This window comes from Vanacampus margaritifer, chromosome 1 (assembly GCF_051991255.1).
Source record: "Vanacampus margaritifer isolate UIUO_Vmar chromosome 1, RoL_Vmar_1.0, whole genome shotgun sequence".
Lineage (NCBI taxonomy): Eukaryota > Metazoa > Chordata > Actinopteri > Syngnathiformes > Syngnathidae > Vanacampus > Vanacampus margaritifer.
Genome location: NC_135432.1, coordinates 23,814,665 through 23,831,776, shown reverse-complemented (window position 1 = coordinate 23,831,776; position 17,112 = coordinate 23,814,665). Strand labels below are relative to the sequence as shown.

The following is a 17,112-nucleotide window of genomic DNA, read 5'->3' as shown; positions in this document are numbered from 1 at the left end:
TGGACTCGCAGGGCACTTCACTGACACTGCCTACACATCAACGGAAGTCACAGTTTCTCAAACATGCCTACATCCAAGCCCTGTTTTTGAAAACCCTTGGATTAAAAGAGTAATGTGCAAAAGAGCTCAATAAACCGATTTTACTTGGATCGGACTGCTAGTTTTCGGGGTTCTATTCGTCTGGTCTGCCGTAAACTCCAAGCCTTGCGGAAGTACTGACGTGTTCGCATCAGTTTGGTTCGTGTGGCTGTCTACTAGCAGAGGTAGAGCCGGGTAGTGACACAGCGGCTATATCAGGTAAGAAAATACTCATTTTTTGTCAATTTACGGACCGTTTGTTAAAATAGTCACGGCGCATGCACATGATGTTATATTTAACAATATATTATGTATGACATTCATTCAATAAACCAATAAATACTGTTCTAATGTAAATAATTTAGCGGTTATAGCTAGCTGACTAGCTAGCACCGCAGAAGCGTTCCGTTTTTCCGGAAGTGAGTTGTCACATTGCATCGATGTTTTCTGGGATTTGTAGTTCAAAGTTTTCATTGTGCACATGTATTGAAACCGGAGCAGTGTGTCACGAGAACTACATTACCGCTGGCTGGTTGTTTAGTGGGTAACAAGTGGGAAATGTAGTTTTATTCTGTATTTTCTAGCGCTACAATCCGAGGGGGAAAAAAACTTTAAAAACTACATCACCCATACAATTGTCGATATTGGCCAAAGGTCAATGTGCATTTATGGCTAGTTAGCTGGTTTCATTCCGTAAGCTAATGTGAGTAACACGACACTTCTTTTACACTTGAAAACGTTTATATCGGTATTATGCTTTCCTCTTGTTTTAGTTGGATCAAATGGCTGCTGATCGATTATCTCCAGGCAATGTTACCTACACAAACGTTAGCATTTCACAAGCAGACTCTTTCTGTCGGGATTTTATTAGCTAATGATACATTGTACAACAGCAATCTCCTGACTTTAATATGATTTTGGTGATGCGATGCGTTGAATTCAACATGAACACAGTCTATAAATTTGTTGACGTCCTCTTCATCGCGTAGTTTAATTTTTGTTTAAATAGGATGTCTGATTAGCCTATGTTAAGTCAAATGTCTACAAACGCAGGTTTTGCGAAACTTATGATTCCACTTTATGGAGCGTATTCATCTGGTTGTTCAAGTCTTCTATTAACTGTATCGATATTTCCATCACATTCGGTCCTCATTATTATATCCTAGTTTGTACTTCTTTTTCACATGTCCTGCCCACAAACTACTGGAGCTATTAGGTTACAATAAACCTTGTTTATTGTCATCAAAACATCTCAGTTTTGTTTTTTAGTCGAAATATTGTTATTGAAGTGGTCCGGATCACGTCCTCTTTTTGTGAAAACTACTGCACTCTTTGGAAAAGATTTTCACTGTGTACTGTCTGTGTATTCAAAACACTACCAGATAAAGATACATTCGTTCATGATTAAAATGTTGCTTCTTCTTTTTTTCACCTTTCCATACAGAATGTCAGAAGGGGACAGCGCTGGGGAGTCAATCCATGGAAAAACATCTGTAGTTGCTGCCTTTTTCACACGGGTTGGACAGGTGACATGTCATAAACTTGCCAGCAAAACGCTCTAGTTCAGAGGTGGGCATCGAGGGCCGCAGTCCTGCAGGTTTTGCGTGTTGCCCTTCTCCAACACAGCTGATATATGATCAGCTCATCAGCAAGCTCTGCATAAGCCTGATAACGATCCTGTTGATTGGAATCAGCTTGTGTTGGAAGTGAGAAACCTACAAAACCTGCAGGACTCCGGCCCTCGAGGACCGAGATTGCCCACCTCTGCTCTAGTTCATAGGTGTCAAACTCCGGTCCTTGAGGGCCGAAGTCCTGCAGGTTTTGGAGGTTTCCCTCTTCCAACACAAGCTGATTTCAATCAGCAGGATCGTTATCAGGCTTATGCAGAGCTTGCTGATGAGCTGATCATATATCAGCTGTGTTGGAGAACGGAAATATCCAAAAACTGCAGGACTGCGGCCCTCGAGGACCGGAGTTTGACACCTATGGTAAAGGAAGTGATGCGTGATGGTAGTGAAAATTAACAACATGTAGTTTATTTACACAAACAATGCACACTGCACTGTTGCATATTGTCCATTGTTAAACATTTTACATTAATGAGGATGAACGCTTAAATTCATTAGAGCTTCTAAATATTTAGAATAAAGAGCTATTCCGCTTAATGCTCTGGAAATGTTCAGAATGGATAATAACTAAATTGCCACAATATATTTCTCATAGACCCTGCTGTATCTTATCTCTCTAGAGTTGGATAGTCTCTGTTGGTAACATCCACTTCTTGTTTTGTCTCGTGCGCAACAGATCTATCAGTCATGGCTAGACAAATCAACACCATACTCTGCGGTGCGATGGGCCTCCACACTTCTACTTACCGCGCTGTACATGATCAGAGTGTACATACTGCAGGTAATATTTATTTTCTGAGCACTTATTTACTGAAAGCATACTAAATTTGTGAGGTGACTTGCTTAAGTCAACAAACTAAAAACAAGTCATGCATCTCAGTAAAAAACAGTTTTTGCTGCTGCCTTACATTTGATCTTCTTTAGTTAAGTTATTTCCTATCTTGAGGATGATCTCCTTACCTGATTACTCTATAGTAAAAGGCTTAGAATATACTTGACTAAGGCTCTCAGCTTGTAACAGGCTATATCAGGGCCACTAGTATAAGACTAAGCTACGCATGTTGATGTATTTCACTTTTTATCCAGTGGTTCACATCTCTTAAGTTAATGATTCCCTCCATCAGCCAAAAAAAAACTTCTTTTGACTGCATACCTTAACTCATACTTGGTGCATATCTAAACAAACCTCAAACACAACTCCACCTTGACAACAAGCTTAAGACCTGTGTAACTATTAACAAGGGACTGCTTGCCAAATTGAAAGTGAAAGAGTATGGGTAAGTCCTCTTCACTGTTATTTCTCTGCTATTCTTTCATTTTCATTTAACAAACACCATCCAGTTCAAACAAAACTGCCAAGGAACTTTATTTGTATAAGTTTACAAACTGGCAGTTTTTCCTTTCAAACCACATCTGAATACTCTGGCCAACCATGAGTCTTGCCATTCCATCTGCCTTGCAGTGTCTATATGCCTGATGTTTACATGTTCTTATTTATGGCACCATGATAATGGTGTGACGTACTTGCAAATAGAGCCTTTAATTTGATCTTGCACTGCTTTTGCAGGGTTGGTATATAGTTACATATGCCTTGGGAATCTACCATCTGAACCTGTTCATTGCTTTTCTATCACCAAAAGTGGATCCTTCACTCCTTGACGAAGGCAAGTTTACTTACTGTTTATTTTATTATTATTTTTATTTTCTTATTAGTAGGATGCAATCGTTTTTTTTACCTTAAATACCGGTAGTTAATATTGAAATCACTTGTTTTTTTGTTTTGTTTTTTTAATATCGCCGGTTAAAAAAAAATATTACCAGGGGTTGCCACGTATATTATGTGTTTGAATCATAAGTTACTTTCAATTGTTAACCACTCGTCACTCTGCCTTCTCTATAGATGAGGGCCCTGCCCTTCCTACCAAGCAGAATGAAGAATTCCGTCCTTTCATCAGGAGGTTGCCTGAGTTCAAATTCTGGTAAGTCCAGCTCATGGTGACTAACTCCTCCTTTCACAGATTACCATTGGTAAACTTCACGTTGGAATTTTAAAATATACATAATGTGTTATCATTACCATTGCTAGTCTTAGGTCATGCAGCAGTCTATGTAGTGTTCCACGAATGTGCAACTTAAAACCTTCCTTGCACGGCCATGTTTGATGCAAAAAGCAGGTCACCATGTGTAGCCAAACAAAAGTATTGTTTTGCATCAGCATACTGATGCTAGAAAGGGTCATCTTTGTTTACATCTGTAGTGTGTCCCAACAATTTAAAAAAAAACATATACAAACATTTACATTTAGAAACATATTATTAGCAGAGCTATTTGCAACCTTTGTAATAATGAAATCCTGTTTGGGCATTGTAGGTTGTTTCACACTCTCCACACTATGCATGTGATTAACAATCTGTCTTGACAGTATTCAGTATATGAGTTGGAATTTGTTTTCATTGTTCTTAAATGAACTCTTTTGTTGACAGGCATTCAGCAACAAAAGGCATTGTCATTGCCATGATTTGCACATTTTTTGAAGCCTTCAATGTGCCAGTGTTCTGGCCTATACTTGTAATGTACTTCATCATGCTCTTCTGCATCACCATGAAGAGGCAGATCAAGGTAAAGATACAAACACATGTTGACAAAAACTCCCACTGTGCCTTAAAGTTCCATTTCGATTACACTGGAATTGAACTGTTTATTGCTTTTAAATAAAACATACACAAGACCTTGTATACAGCAAAAATTGGAGAGTTAAAATTGTCGAGTTAAATTTGTGGGAGTTCATTTGAACTCCCGTAGTGTAACTTTTTCGAGGCTTCCAAAACAAAAATAAAAGAAGTGCGCCCCTTGCGGTGGAGGGCAGGGACGTCAATGAAAGTGAATTAAAAAAACAATCAGTGTGACCTAGAAAATAGGTCAAACAGTTGATGAATCAGCGACCAATGCTATGGTGAACTTGTGCGCGGCCTACGGATGCTCTAAACGGTCAAAGGGATATGAGATCATTCTTTCGGCTGCCGGCAGCGATTCTCAACCAGGCGGAAGACAGTGAGGAGTGAAAGACGAGCACAGTGGCTAGCGCAAAACTACGACGCAACTGCTTTGCACCCACAAAAAGTACAAGGATATGCTCAGACCTTTTATATCAGGTAGTTTTTCTCTGTTTCGTATTCAGTGGGTCATAACATTAACCTCTGATTGTAAATTCCAGGCAGATGTGATGAATGTGCCATATTATCTTTAGTGACACAATCATTCTTTTTTCTTTTTCTTTTTTTTTTTTGCATAAGCGGTCAAGTAATTTTGAACAAAAAGTTAACGATTTAACACGATTATCACAACATTTTAACTCTGTCTTGATCTCTGCTGAGGAATGTGTTGTAAACGTGCGGTCTGTTTGTTAGCACCTAGCAAGCTAAGATAGCTTGAAGACTTTGCTATACAGTATACTGTATATATGTCACTCAGTAAATGTTTATGAAGAAGAAAAAAACATAAATCGCTGCAGAGTATTGGTTGCAAAAACCAAGCCACGGTAGAGCTTGGACTTCCCTGTTCGGAAATATGCTCCGAGCGTGCTCTGCTTCACTCCGACCATTCGTAAACTCAGGGCCGAATCTACTAAAGGTTTGTCTTGCTTTTGCGTGGTGATAACTGTTCAAAATGGAGCGTCTCTTTCATAAAGCACATGCAGATGGTGACATTTCTTTCGACGCTGCCAAGCAGAATGTGTCTCGTTGCGCCGGTGGTATTTGCGCATTTTTAAATGAGGTAATATGCGTATAATTGTCTGAGAAATGCAATGCCTCTGTCAAATGATCCCTATTGATAAACACCGTCTAATTCATTCTCACCAGCGCAATTGCAGCTTGAAAGATGCAAATAACGTCTATAGAAAGCTGGTGTAAACTTGGCACTCCTCTGTCTGTTCATGGCAGCGGCGATTGTCACAAAGAGAAGGCGTCGTCATGCTCCTCCCTGCACTGCAGATCACGCACTGTGTTTAGGGTTCCATTTGCCATGGATTTTCTATTTTGACGTGATTGCACCGACATTTATCTTTCTTTGTCGAGAATCAAAGAGACCCTACATTAAAAAAAATAACTAATAATTTCACTTACGGTGTGAAAATTCAAGAGAAAAATGGCACCAACTCATCTCTCTCAATCTGGCGAAAGTGCACTTGTGAAGGTGCAGCGTAATTAACTACATCTCTACACGCTTAATAACATTGACTCAGAAATAACATAAACTGTGGACAGACACTATTGTGTTCTGAAAATGTTAAAATTTTATCACACCAATTTTTTTCAATTGTTACACGTAATGGCATCTGTTATCAGTACTTTGGTATCGTCGGATATTCAAATCTAAAATAATAAGTTGTGCTCATGCTCGTACTCTGTCTGAAAAAAAGTGGTACTGGGATCAGGAGGAAAGTTTTTGTTAATATGTAATTGATTTGGTAGATTGAATGGTATTCTTCAAACTAATTCTTAAACCTCAAAACCCTTTTAAAGACTACATTATTTATTATTAATTTTTTAGATAAATGAACATTAAGTGCACATTTGGTTTGCTTATTTGTTTTGAGTAAATAAATTTGTGTGGTTCTGTTGAATCGGGTGTACAGTGTTTCCCCAGAATATGTTATGCCTTGAAGACTTCTGAACTAGTAGTATGCGTCCATTACACGGTGCTTACTAACTGCCCCCCCCCTCTTTTTTTTCCAGCATATGATCAAGTATAGATACCTACCATTCACGCATGGGAAGAGGACATACAAAGGCAAGGAAGAAACAGGGAAACCTTTTGCTAGTTAGAACTCCCATTTCCTTTTGTCCTTGTTTGAATTAATATAGCATTGACGGTCGATGGAGAGACAGGGGCTTCGATCATTTTTGTAAGAGGACAGTTACATGACAAGAATAAAAAGAAGACCGCTTTGATCCACGTTTGACAGTGTTGTAAGAGCATACTAACGGCGCCGATCAAAGAGGTCTGATAGTGTTGCCTTTGTCCGCTGCGATTGAAGGGAGTGGGGGTGGGGGGGAGTTCTTTAGAGGGCTCTAATCCTAAATTTAGATTTGGCCAACATTTGTTAGTAGTTAGTGAGACTCGGTGCTGCCTTTTGCCTTTTGAAGCCCACTGGTTATGAACGAGGTCAGCAAGAACCACGATGACAAACATTTGCTACATTTTCAGATAATTTGGAAACATCGCCCCATGTTAGCCCCCCCATGGTTTTTGATTAGTATATTGTGTCTGCAAGTTGTTTGCTTCATCATGTGAAAAAGACAGTAGTGCCAATAATTACATGATTAAGTAGACAGAAGAAGCATAGGCGACAAACCAGTTTTTAGATTCAACAATTTTCATCTCTATGAAAATAATGTGCCCCTGCTCGCAAATTTATCAGATGACCGTCCTCGGAGCTAAATTTGGATTTGTCGCATTTCATTTGAATGCAAATTCAAGATTAAATTAGACCCCTTTCACCCCTTCTTAGATTTTTTCAATTGATTGATGAAAGACTTCAATTGACTATTTTCAGTTCTTAATATCGAGTTATGTATTGATATGTTGAATGCTCACTCATACGTTATTGGATGCACATATAAGTAACACAAACACACACACACAAAAAAAGGAGGGCATTTTGCTTGAAATGGCAAGTCCATGAATTTGCTTGACCTCCGATTTCTAATTTATGGACAGCTCACATTGTTTTCAAAAGGGGCACTCAAAAGCAGTTTGTAATGGCCTCCGTTCCGAGGTGGCTGCATTTGTGTTTGACTCTATTATGGATTGGTTTAATAATCAGTGAATGAATTTGATGGCTGGTTCTCAGTGGGGCTCGGCCATGTTTTCTGAGCACGGGAGTCTCTGGGAGAAGCAAAAGTCAGTCTTGTTTGAAATGTCTGGGTGCCATCAATTAGATTAGTGTAAACTTGCTCTTGTACTCATTTATAACCTGTTTGTTCTTCATAAAAAGTGACAGTCATTCCAAGCAAACTGTTGTTCTTTCTTTTGCAGAGGAAACATAAGAAAACTGAGATTGAGGGCTTTTATTATGTCAAATGGATGAAGTGGGTGGCGATCACACTTTTTTTTTTGTATCCCTGATGACATTTTTTTATATATATTGTTTTCCAAAATCCTCGGAACTCTTGCCCTTACTGAACTTTGGTCAGCACTGTTGTAAGGGAACAAAACATATTTCCTGTAAAAAGTTGCTTTCAAAGGGTTGTTGAAAAGATTTGTACATATATATATCTTTAAATATGACATTTGAGATTTATTTTTGTTTTCTCCCCTTCAACTATGATGGATAAGGATTTGCTAGTGTTTAAATAAATTTCAGCTGAAATTGTTAAAAGCAGAACTGGTTAATTTAGTTCTTGATTTGATGCTTTCAATCTGTTTCTCATGATGTGCATGTTATTGTTTTCTTGTGTAACTGTTCAAAACTTGGTTTTAATAACTTAAGTGTTATTTTTTTCCACTTCAAATGCTATTAAAATGATATGTCCCTTGAAACAGTACACAGATACAGATGTGCTTTATCTTTTATGTGCTGATTTTTTTTCCACCTCATTTTAGCACTTTTCAAATGGACAAATGATTGTTATCATAAAAGACATGACAATATTTTTTTGCCAATTTAACTTGAATGGTGTAACACAAATATCCATGAATTGATATCTAGTGAGCAAAGACATCTGTACAAAGTTGCAACCAAATTCTGTGTATTCTTCTGACAACATTTGTAACAGTTGCAATGTCCTATCATTGTCAAAGGAAAAGAAAAATGCCAATCTGCTGTTTATTTGGGGGGGGAGGGGTTGATAAGGGGCACATTTCTGTGAATTCTGCACTTATAAAACATCTTCCTATGAATTCAATTTAGTAGTACTGGCCACAATAAGAGAATCTGAAGTAAAGTGTTGTCATGCGGGATAAGAGAATCTGAAGTAAAGTGTTGTCATGCGGGGGGGTGCTTGCAAATGATTTGTGTTGGTGCGCAGCACATTTGTAAATATATGTGCCGTGGCTGACTGGTTGAGTTGTTGAATTTGATTGTGACCTTGTGTCGACTTGTGTGTTCTTTAACGTCATCTAACTTTAAGATGCCACTGCTGTTCCTTGTGCATTCCTCCTGTGTTTGAACTCTGAAGGAGGGGGAAAAAAACAGCTTTTGACCAAAGTTAATTAACAACATCGTTTCCTTATGCTGAGATTGTTTTGACCAGATCAGGTCAGACCAGAGTCTTCACTGCCAGCCCAAAATTGTCTTTGCATACTGATTTGTGAATCCCGCATCATTTACAGATACAAATACCATTTCTAATCATCCATTCCAAGGGGCATGAAAATGATCACATGGGTTTTGCCAATAGAAGTATCGTGTTACTTGTTAAAAAGCAGAAGCGTACTGACCTCATACTCATACTGACCGGTTACACAGGCTTGGAAAATGGAAATGAAAAGAATGAGACATTTTCTTGTCTCTGTGTATCTGATGGGATGTGTTTTACACACATGGTCTCAGTGCGACTCTCCCTTCAACCTGAATGGAGACTATTTGATGGGTGGACTTTTTGACATTCACACGAGTAGCTCTGTCAGCCACGAGAGACCAGAAGTCATTCACTGCTCCAGGTAAGTCTCCAAACATTTAGCAAAAAAAATTAAAACCATCAGTATTTGCCTTTGTGTGTTTCGGATACTATAGAACATGCATGTCATAAATAACATTAACAAAATCATTTCATTCGGTACATCTTCGGAGATATTCCATTAATGTTTAAAATTGCTTTTGTGGTTGACAGGTGTACTTGATCATATTGAACTCTGTTATTAATTTTTGATGATGAAAAGTTGTCTTCTCCTTCCAGCCAAGCCTTCAGTCTGTCAAGTTATCGGCGGTTTCAGCTGATGCGATTCTCCGTGGAGCAGATCAATAACTCCAGCCAACTCTTGCCCAACGTGTCCCTGGGCTACAAGATATTTGACCACTGCTCAATTTCAGAGAATTTCCCCGGAATTTTTGACCTCATTTCAGCCAACGGATTGATCCGACCTTGGAGTGAAGAACACACGCATCTGTCAGCAAGCTCCAAAGTGGTGGGAGTGGTGGGCCCGTTTACAAGCACCGACACGCTGACTGTAGCGCCACTCTTCATGATGGATCTCATTCCACTGGTGATGCTACAACTACCACACTCAAATTGTTTATACAGTCGCCGTTCAGAAGTGTATACGCAAGAATTTGTACATACTGTGATCTCTCCAGATGCATTTGGAGAAAATTGAAATTATAATTGACAAACAAAAACAATGTACTGATCTGAACTTTTACCTCCGTTACCTTAACTCATTAACTGCCATTGACAGCTATAGACGTCAAAAATTCATTTTGAACTATTTCTATTAGTTTCACTTTTTTTCCCATTTTTGTTAACAAGAGTATGAAAACCTAGAAATAAATGTAGTGTACATTTAGAACAGATCAAATGTGATTAGTCATGTGTTAACTATTGAAGTCTTGCGATTAATTACAATTAAAAAAAAATATCGTCTGATGCCTCTAATTTTTTGAAAAATATTTTCTTTTTTGCTTAATTAATTATTTAAACTCAAGATTAATCACAAACATTATATCTGTTCTAAATGTACAATACATTTTTTCTAGGTTTTCATACTCTTGTTAACAAAAGTGGGGGAAAAATGTGAAATAGAAATACTTCAAATGAATTTTTTACGTCTATAGCCGTCAATGGCAGTGAATGAGTTAAAGTTGATCTATTTATCAATTTGCCCACAAATATCTTCACAATAGCTTTTTTATTTGACCGTTTATGACTGAAATATCTTCTAGTTAGTAGATTAACACCTTAGCTGTTCACAATGGATACTCCTGCAAGCCTCTGGCCAATATTTTTTTCGGATTGGATTCCGGGTTTGAATTTCCCACACCCTGTCTATAGATGCGATGTCATGTGCGCATTGTGTACGTGAAGAACACTGATCTGTATATATTACTGATAAGCCGATAGGCCAAGACTTTTGAAGCCGCGAGGTCGCCATATTGCTAATCCCAAGAAACGTTTCTCGGCAAACAATCCTATACATTTACAGTATTGAAATTGGAGAACATTTGAGACAGTACTTGGTATAGACAGCATGATTTTTGATGTTTTAAATTTGTCAACCATAAACTAGAGGACTTCAGACATTTTCCAACTTGCCTTAAATACGTTTTTAAATTAAATGCATAATGATGTTTACAGGAGGAAACTTGTATTTTTTTATTATTAAAGAATTACAACTAATTCAGCAAAAGATGCCTCTGCCTAATCTTATATAAGGTAAGTGTGCATTACGTTTGGGCATGCGTGGGGGAAAAAAAGTGAGGCTACCAAACTAGCCGTCATTTGAATAGCGGAGATTAGAGTTGTGTCAGTCTTTGTGTAACTGTACACCTTAAGCTTGCAAGTCAACCCCCTGAAGTCAGTAAACCACATTCTATGCACTATGCATGTTTAAAATACATTAAAGTAGAAGGGAAAAAAACAGCAACTTTCTAGCGGTTGAAAAATCAGAGCTCATTCCATTAGATCCAATTCATTTTCAATGGATGTAAAATAGTTTAGCCGAGATGCGCACTTCGCTTATTGGGGTCTAAGGAACTGAGCAATAAACGAAAAAGTGAGCCTTCAAAGCAGCACATACAGTCCACTTGTTAAAAAACAGTAACCACCCCACCACAAAGCCCCCCCCCCCCCCCCGGTTCTATACTAAGAGCCTATGATCTGTATATGTCTAATCTGTACGTATGCATATAGTTTATAGTGCTCCCGAGATGGGAGGAGTAAGATGGGCCGCCCTGTGGCTTCAACGGCTTGCACGGGCGTGAATGGGCTATCGGCTATCCAGTCATATTTACAGATCAGTGGTGAAGAAGTTGGGTGTGTAGTTTCATTTTTTGGCCACAGGTGGCAGTAGCGATTTGAAAGGCAATTTGCAGTGTTCAGCAGCTTTAAGTTGAGGGCAGACAAATGGGGTGTATGCCATGTAGAAGGCGGGACTTACGACTTCCTGGTTTTCACACGTCAGCTTTGTTTCTGTTTCCTGTTTGAGATGTGTGGGCTGCATCCCAGTACTTGCGCTTCCACCTTTAACCCCCCCCCCCCAACCCCGGTTGCGCGTTCCCGTTGACGGGTGAGTGTGTGTAGTGCACTAGTGTGTCTGTCTCAGTTGTCTGAAGCATTTCAGAGAGTTGAGACGCCCTGCGTGCAGGGGTGGGGGTGCGAGTGTTGGAACACGGCCATCAGTGGCCGGAAATGACGCTGATGTGTGAAACCCGGAACTCGGAAGGCCGTGGCATCTACCCCATTGACGTTCAAAATGTCCTTGCCACAAGACCATTAAGACTATTTTAAGAGGCGTGGTGAGTGGTGTCTGGTCAGATTTCACTTTTCTTTCTTTTCTTTGGTCCTTCCTCGGGTCTCCTGACGGCCTCATGGCTCTGGCTGGGTTCTGAAGTGTTCGGTTTAGATGAACGCTATGGGACTTTTTTAATAGGTTTTAGGTGAACTAATGAATACACACTCACACGCACTTGCACATACACATACTCACCCACATACAAAATAAAAATGTATTTAAAAAAATATATATATATAAAAATAAATACTATTTTAAGAACCAATAAGACTGTTAAGATCATGTTTAGGATAAGCTGCGACCTTGAATGAACCCAGACGTGAAATCAACATTCTTTAGCATCGCAAATCTTTGCCCCACTTCCCTACCCCCATAAATATTTGGTTTAAAGACTTCATTATGATTTAAAAGTGTCAACGCTTCCGTTGCTCTTTTAACAGGTCAGCTACGGAGCTGCCAGCTCGGCCTTTTCAGAAAAAGCGAAATATTCATCTTTCCTGCGCACCGTGCATTCCAATGAGGACAGCGTGAAAGTGATTGTAGCCATCATGGAGCACTTCAAATGGGAATGGGTGGCCTTCCTGAACAGCAACGATGCTTATGGCAATGACGGCCTGGCACTCTTCAGGAAGATGATCAAAGATACTGAAATTTGCCTGGCCCTTACCATGGATCTCCAACAAAACTCAAATTACTCTGAAATGTTCCAACATATTGAGATGCTGAGAATAGAAACCATTGTTGTTTTTGCTCCCAAGTTGCTGGCCGAGGCTCTCGTTGAGTCGGCGGTGCAGGTGGGTGTCACAAACAAGGTGTGGCTAGCCGTCGACACCTGGTCCTTAAGTGAGAAGCTCCCCAAGCTCAAAGGAATCCACCAAATTGGGACGGTACTGGGAGTGTCTCAGCCTGTGTTGACCATACCTGGTTTCACCGAATTTCTCCTCGCTTCCCAAAGCAAAGGTCATTGTGACGATGCAGAGCAGCTTCAGTATTGTAATCAGATTTGCAACTGCTCGACTCTGAGCGCACAGGATATCATCTCCATGGACCCGTCCTACTCTTTCTCCGTTTATTCGGCCGTGTATGCCATCGCTCACGCCTTACACAACGTCTTGCGATGTGAGACGCACACGTGTCGAGGAAATGTTTCGGTCTTTCCCTACGAGGTGAGTGGCTTTTTTGTCATACTGTACAATTTGAATTAGAATTTGAATAGTTGTTGTTTTTCACGTGTTGGTTCTTTCATATATGACATAAAAGTGGCACTTTATTGCGGATAAAGATGCTTTCTTGGTAATTATAAAAAAAAAAATCCTCTACATGGGTTATTCAGCAATTTTACGTTCCTTCTTTTAGGTTCTGGTGGAGCTGAAGAAATCCAACTTTACACTTTTGAACCAAAGCATTCAATTTAATGAGCGCGGGGACCCCAATTTCGGATCCTATTCCATCGTTTTCTGGAACAAGAGTGGTGAGATAGAGGAGATTGGATTCTATGAATTTCAGTCCTTACTCGGCTTTGTCATTGACGAGACCAAAATTCACTGGCATGGAAGCTGGAAGGTAGCATATTTATTTCCTAATCTTTTCTAATCACATAAGCTGCATTTGTTTCGCCTCATCTGTTATGTATTTTAGCTGAGAGGGCCCACAGTTAGAATCAACCTGGCCTTGAAATGGGAATCACTGACTTAAACGTTTGTTTTTTAATGTTTCTGAAGCAGCTCTGCCCTTTGTCTTGTGCAGGTGCCGACATCACGATGCTCTAACAAATGTCCAGTTGGATTTGCAAAGAAGCAAGACGGAATTCACAAGTGTTGCTTCACCTGTGAGGAATGTCCTAATGGAACTTATATTAATGTCACAGGTAAGTAGGTCTGAACAAAGGGACATGTCATTTGATATTTAAACATGTACTCTCACTGGGAGACATCACTAGCTAAACCCTAACAATTATAATCGGTGGCAATTATATGATCAACTTTTCTTCAAGTATTGTTTTCCCCCCATTAAATTGTATTGTGGTTGCTATACCCTAACCTAGTTTAATTTTCATGATATTTTATCTTTTAGCATTTTTAGCATTCTTGTTCCCACCTGATTGTCTGGAAGGGTTCGGTTTGTGAAGGCCAATTTAGAATGACCATTAATAGTGCAGCGGAAGCTCAGCGGTACAACAAAATCCATTCAGGAATGCTCGTTAACCACCAATTTCTTTCTATTTAAAGGAAAATGTTTGCAATTTGAATTAAAGAAAATATGAACAAAATTTGTTCCAACTGTAACTTACCGTAAGTACATTTTTAACATTCTTAACTGCGAAGTCTAAAAATAATTAAGCAACTGGTTATAGTAAAATGTGAAAACTCAATAGCATTAGCATTAGCATCATGTTAACCACATGATGACAAAATAAGACACAGCCTCTGTTTCCATCATATCTTCCCAAAAATACATCATCAAACCTCTTTTGCAACATTTCAACATGAATAAGTCTAGTCATGCCAGCAATATGCTGTAGCAGTCATGGCTAAAGTCGGTTTGTTTACGAAATTCAGGAGGTGGGGGCTCGTGGAACTGGTTAAATAACACTGCATGCAAATCTCACTAGCGGTTTGAAAATTTGCAAACTCTCTCTTTAATTGTGTCCCAGTGCTTTTTCCCATGCAACCAATCCCAAAACTCCTTAAATCAGTTTTATTGTAACTTTATTCAGAGGCAATGTGTACAACTCAAATCAACACAACTTTTCTTCTAAAGCACTTAAAAAATAATAATCATAGCTGTAACATTTTTTTTATGTTTTATATAAAACATAAAGCTCAATAATTAAAATAACAGATAAATAAAAGTATTTTCTAATTTATATTTACCATATGGGATGTGCAGCTTTATTCCCTCTATTTCGCAAACAAAAATGTTTGTTTTTTTAAAGGATGGAAAGTATAAATTAGGAAAACCCTTTCTTAAAACCCTAACTTTGCCCGAACACTGGCTAGAAACGCTAACTTGAACTCAAAACCTTAAAAAAAACTCATTTGAAACCTCTATGTAACCCTATAAAGCCCAGTGTGTCATATTAAATACAAGACATTTTGAGCCCTCTATTTTATGAGTATAATATTTTTTCCCCATTAAAACCCTGTTGTAAATGATCTGTCACATGCATTGCATTGCACAGATAATCCATTAGAGGGCAGTATCACACAGCTGATGGCTTTTCCAGCGACCTTGCAAGATCACCCCAATTGAGAAAGGAGAGACACCTATACTTATTAATAGTGGGAAATGTTCTTTCTGATTTTTGGAAATACCAATATGCTTGATATGTCTGTTTATTATTATATTTTTGACAGGTATAAATGTATGAATTTAAAGCGTTGTGACCGGATGTATCAAATATGACACAAATCAAAAGTCATATGTGGAAGTTGATTTTCTTTTCTTTTTTTTAATTTCTTTTTTTAAAGGACCAATAAATACTCTATTTACAAATAATCAGAATTTTATCTCTCACACATTTCATGTTTCGGGCTTTATAGGGTTCAATCTCTCATTTGTGGGGTCTGTTTCAAGATAATGCTAAAGATGCCGACTCACGAGCGACTTCCTGTATTTGTGTGCACCACAGAGGACGCTTACATGTGTGTGGACTGTAAGGAGACGGAGTGGTCGTCAGAAGCCAGCACGTCTTGCACCTTGCGACAAGTGGAGTACGTCTCATTTGAGGACAGCACCACCATATTGATCATCGTGGCGACTTTGCTCTTGCTGGGCCTGGGCCTCGCCATGTGTGTTATCTTTGCCGTCAACTACAACACGCCAGTGGTCAGGTCCGCTGGCGGTCACATGTGCTTCCTCATTTTGGGTTGTCTCAGTCTGAGCAGCCTGAGCATCGTTTTCTTTTTTGGCAAGCCCTCCGTTTTCTCATGCGTCATGCGCTTCGTGCCCTTTTCATTGCTTTTCTCGATGTGCCTTGCGTGTTTTGTGGTGCGCGCGTTCCAGATTGTTTGCATTTTTAAAATGGCCGCCAAGTTCCCCAAACTACACGGCTGGTGGATGAAATATCACGGACAGTGGCTTGTTGTCACGGGGATGTTTGTTACGCAGTGCGTCCTGAATTTGATTAGCTTTTGGGTTGACCCGCCCAAGCCGTACAATGAGACGGTGTGGTCTCCGGAAAAAATCATCCTGAGCTGTGAAATCAGCGCCCCGGCGGCCATTGGTCCGACATTTTTACTTGTGTGTTTGTGCACCCTCTGCTTCATTTTCTCCTACATGGGCAAAGACCTCCCCAAAAATTACAACGAGGCCAAAGCGATAACCTTCTGTTTGCTCCTGGTCATCCTCACCTGGGTTGTCTTTGTGACCATTTGTATGCTTTATAGGGGCAAGTTCGTCCAAAGCCTGAATGCGCTGGCAGTGCTCTCCAGCCTCTATTCCTTCCTCTTGTGGTATTTCCTCCCAAAATGTTACATCATCATACTTCAACCCCACAAAAACACACCACAGTACTTCCAAGGTATAATTCAGAATTACACCAAAACAATTAGCCAGTAGTAGCCTGAAGTGACAACCATCCTCACAATAAGGTATTTCCAGTATGTTCAGAAATAGACAGTGACAGTGCTTTTTAGGTTGTTTTGTTTTTTTACTTTTACAACAGCTTTGATAGTGTGGTCTTTCATATTTCATTTACGAGGTTTCACTAAAATAGGACATTTGTCATTCAGAAATACAGAAAACGTGAGCTGAAACGTTTGCATGGCGAGCCCGAGAGCACGTTGACATTAATTTCGGCGAACAGCAGGGGGCGGTGTTACGTAAAATGTCAGCCTCCTTAGATGGCTTTTTTTCGCAGAAAAACAATTTACACACTCGATGGCATATAACGGCTACATTTAAGAAAAATAAAAACAAAAAAAGAACATTAAGGCATCTTCACATTACTGCA

At 39.3% G+C, this 17,112-nt stretch overlaps 2 protein-coding genes across 4 annotated transcripts; both read left to right on the top strand.

Moving 5' to 3' along the window:
- Window positions 1-152: 152 nt before the first annotated feature.
- Window positions 153-8,254, top strand: rer1 (retention in endoplasmic reticulum sorting receptor 1). 3 transcript variants are annotated; one of them, XM_077585612.1, is made up of 8 exons: window positions 153-297; window positions 1,523-1,604; window positions 2,383-2,487; window positions 3,274-3,370; window positions 3,607-3,685; window positions 4,190-4,325; window positions 6,443-6,497; window positions 7,746-8,254. In XM_077585612.1, the coding sequence occupies exons 2-8, from the start codon at window positions 1,524-1,526 to the stop codon at window positions 7,754-7,756; spliced, it is 564 nt and encodes a 187-aa protein (XP_077441738.1). In that variant the 5' UTR covers window positions 153-297; window position 1,523; the 3' UTR covers window positions 7,757-8,254. The 3 variants fall into 3 exon arrangements, with proteins under 3 accessions (XP_077441738.1, XP_077441723.1, XP_077441730.1); XM_077585597.1 differs by having other exon boundaries at window positions 6,443-8,254; XM_077585604.1 differs by lacking the exon at window positions 153-297 and adding an exon at window positions 709-781 and having other exon boundaries at window positions 6,443-8,254.
- Window positions 8,255-9,201: 947 nt separating this feature from the next.
- On the top strand, window positions 9,202-16,722 carry tas1r2.2 (taste receptor, type 1, member 2, tandem duplicate 2). Its single transcript, XM_077579115.1, has 6 exons — window positions 9,202-9,371; window positions 9,608-9,914; window positions 12,599-13,324; window positions 13,515-13,721; window positions 13,905-14,025; window positions 15,790-16,722. The coding sequence occupies exons 1-6, from the start codon at window positions 9,202-9,204 to the stop codon at window positions 16,716-16,718; spliced, it is 2,460 nt and encodes an 819-aa protein (XP_077435241.1). The 3' UTR covers window positions 16,719-16,722.
- The last annotated feature ends 390 nt before the right edge of the window (window positions 16,723-17,112 follow it).

What these genes read in the sequence shown, in the direction of transcription:
- tas1r2.2 (XM_077579115.1), top strand. Translation starts at nt 9,202, where the DNA reads ATGAGACATTTTCTTGTCTCTGTGTATCTGATGGGATGTGTTTTACAC. An exon ending in TGATGGATCTCATTCCACTG is followed by an intron (nt 9,915 to 12,598) that starts GTGATGCTACAA and finishes CTCTTTTAACAG; the next exon opens with GTCAGCTACGGAGCTGCCAG. An exon ending in TTTCGGTCTTTCCCTACGAG is followed by an intron (nt 13,325 to 13,514) that starts GTGAGTGGCTTT and finishes TCCTTCTTTTAG; the next exon opens with GTTCTGGTGGAGCTGAAGAA.
- rer1 (XM_077585597.1), top strand. Translation starts at nt 1,524, where the DNA reads ATGTCAGAAGGGGACAGCGCTGGGGAGTCAATCCATGGAAAAACATCT. An exon ending in TCCTTCACTCCTTGACGAAG is followed by an intron (nt 3,371 to 3,606) that starts GCAAGTTTACTT and finishes CCTTCTCTATAG; the next exon opens with ATGAGGGCCCTGCCCTTCCT. An exon ending in TTGCCTGAGTTCAAATTCTG is followed by an intron (nt 3,686 to 4,189) that starts GTAAGTCCAGCT and finishes TTTTGTTGACAG; the next exon opens with GCATTCAGCAACAAAAGGCA.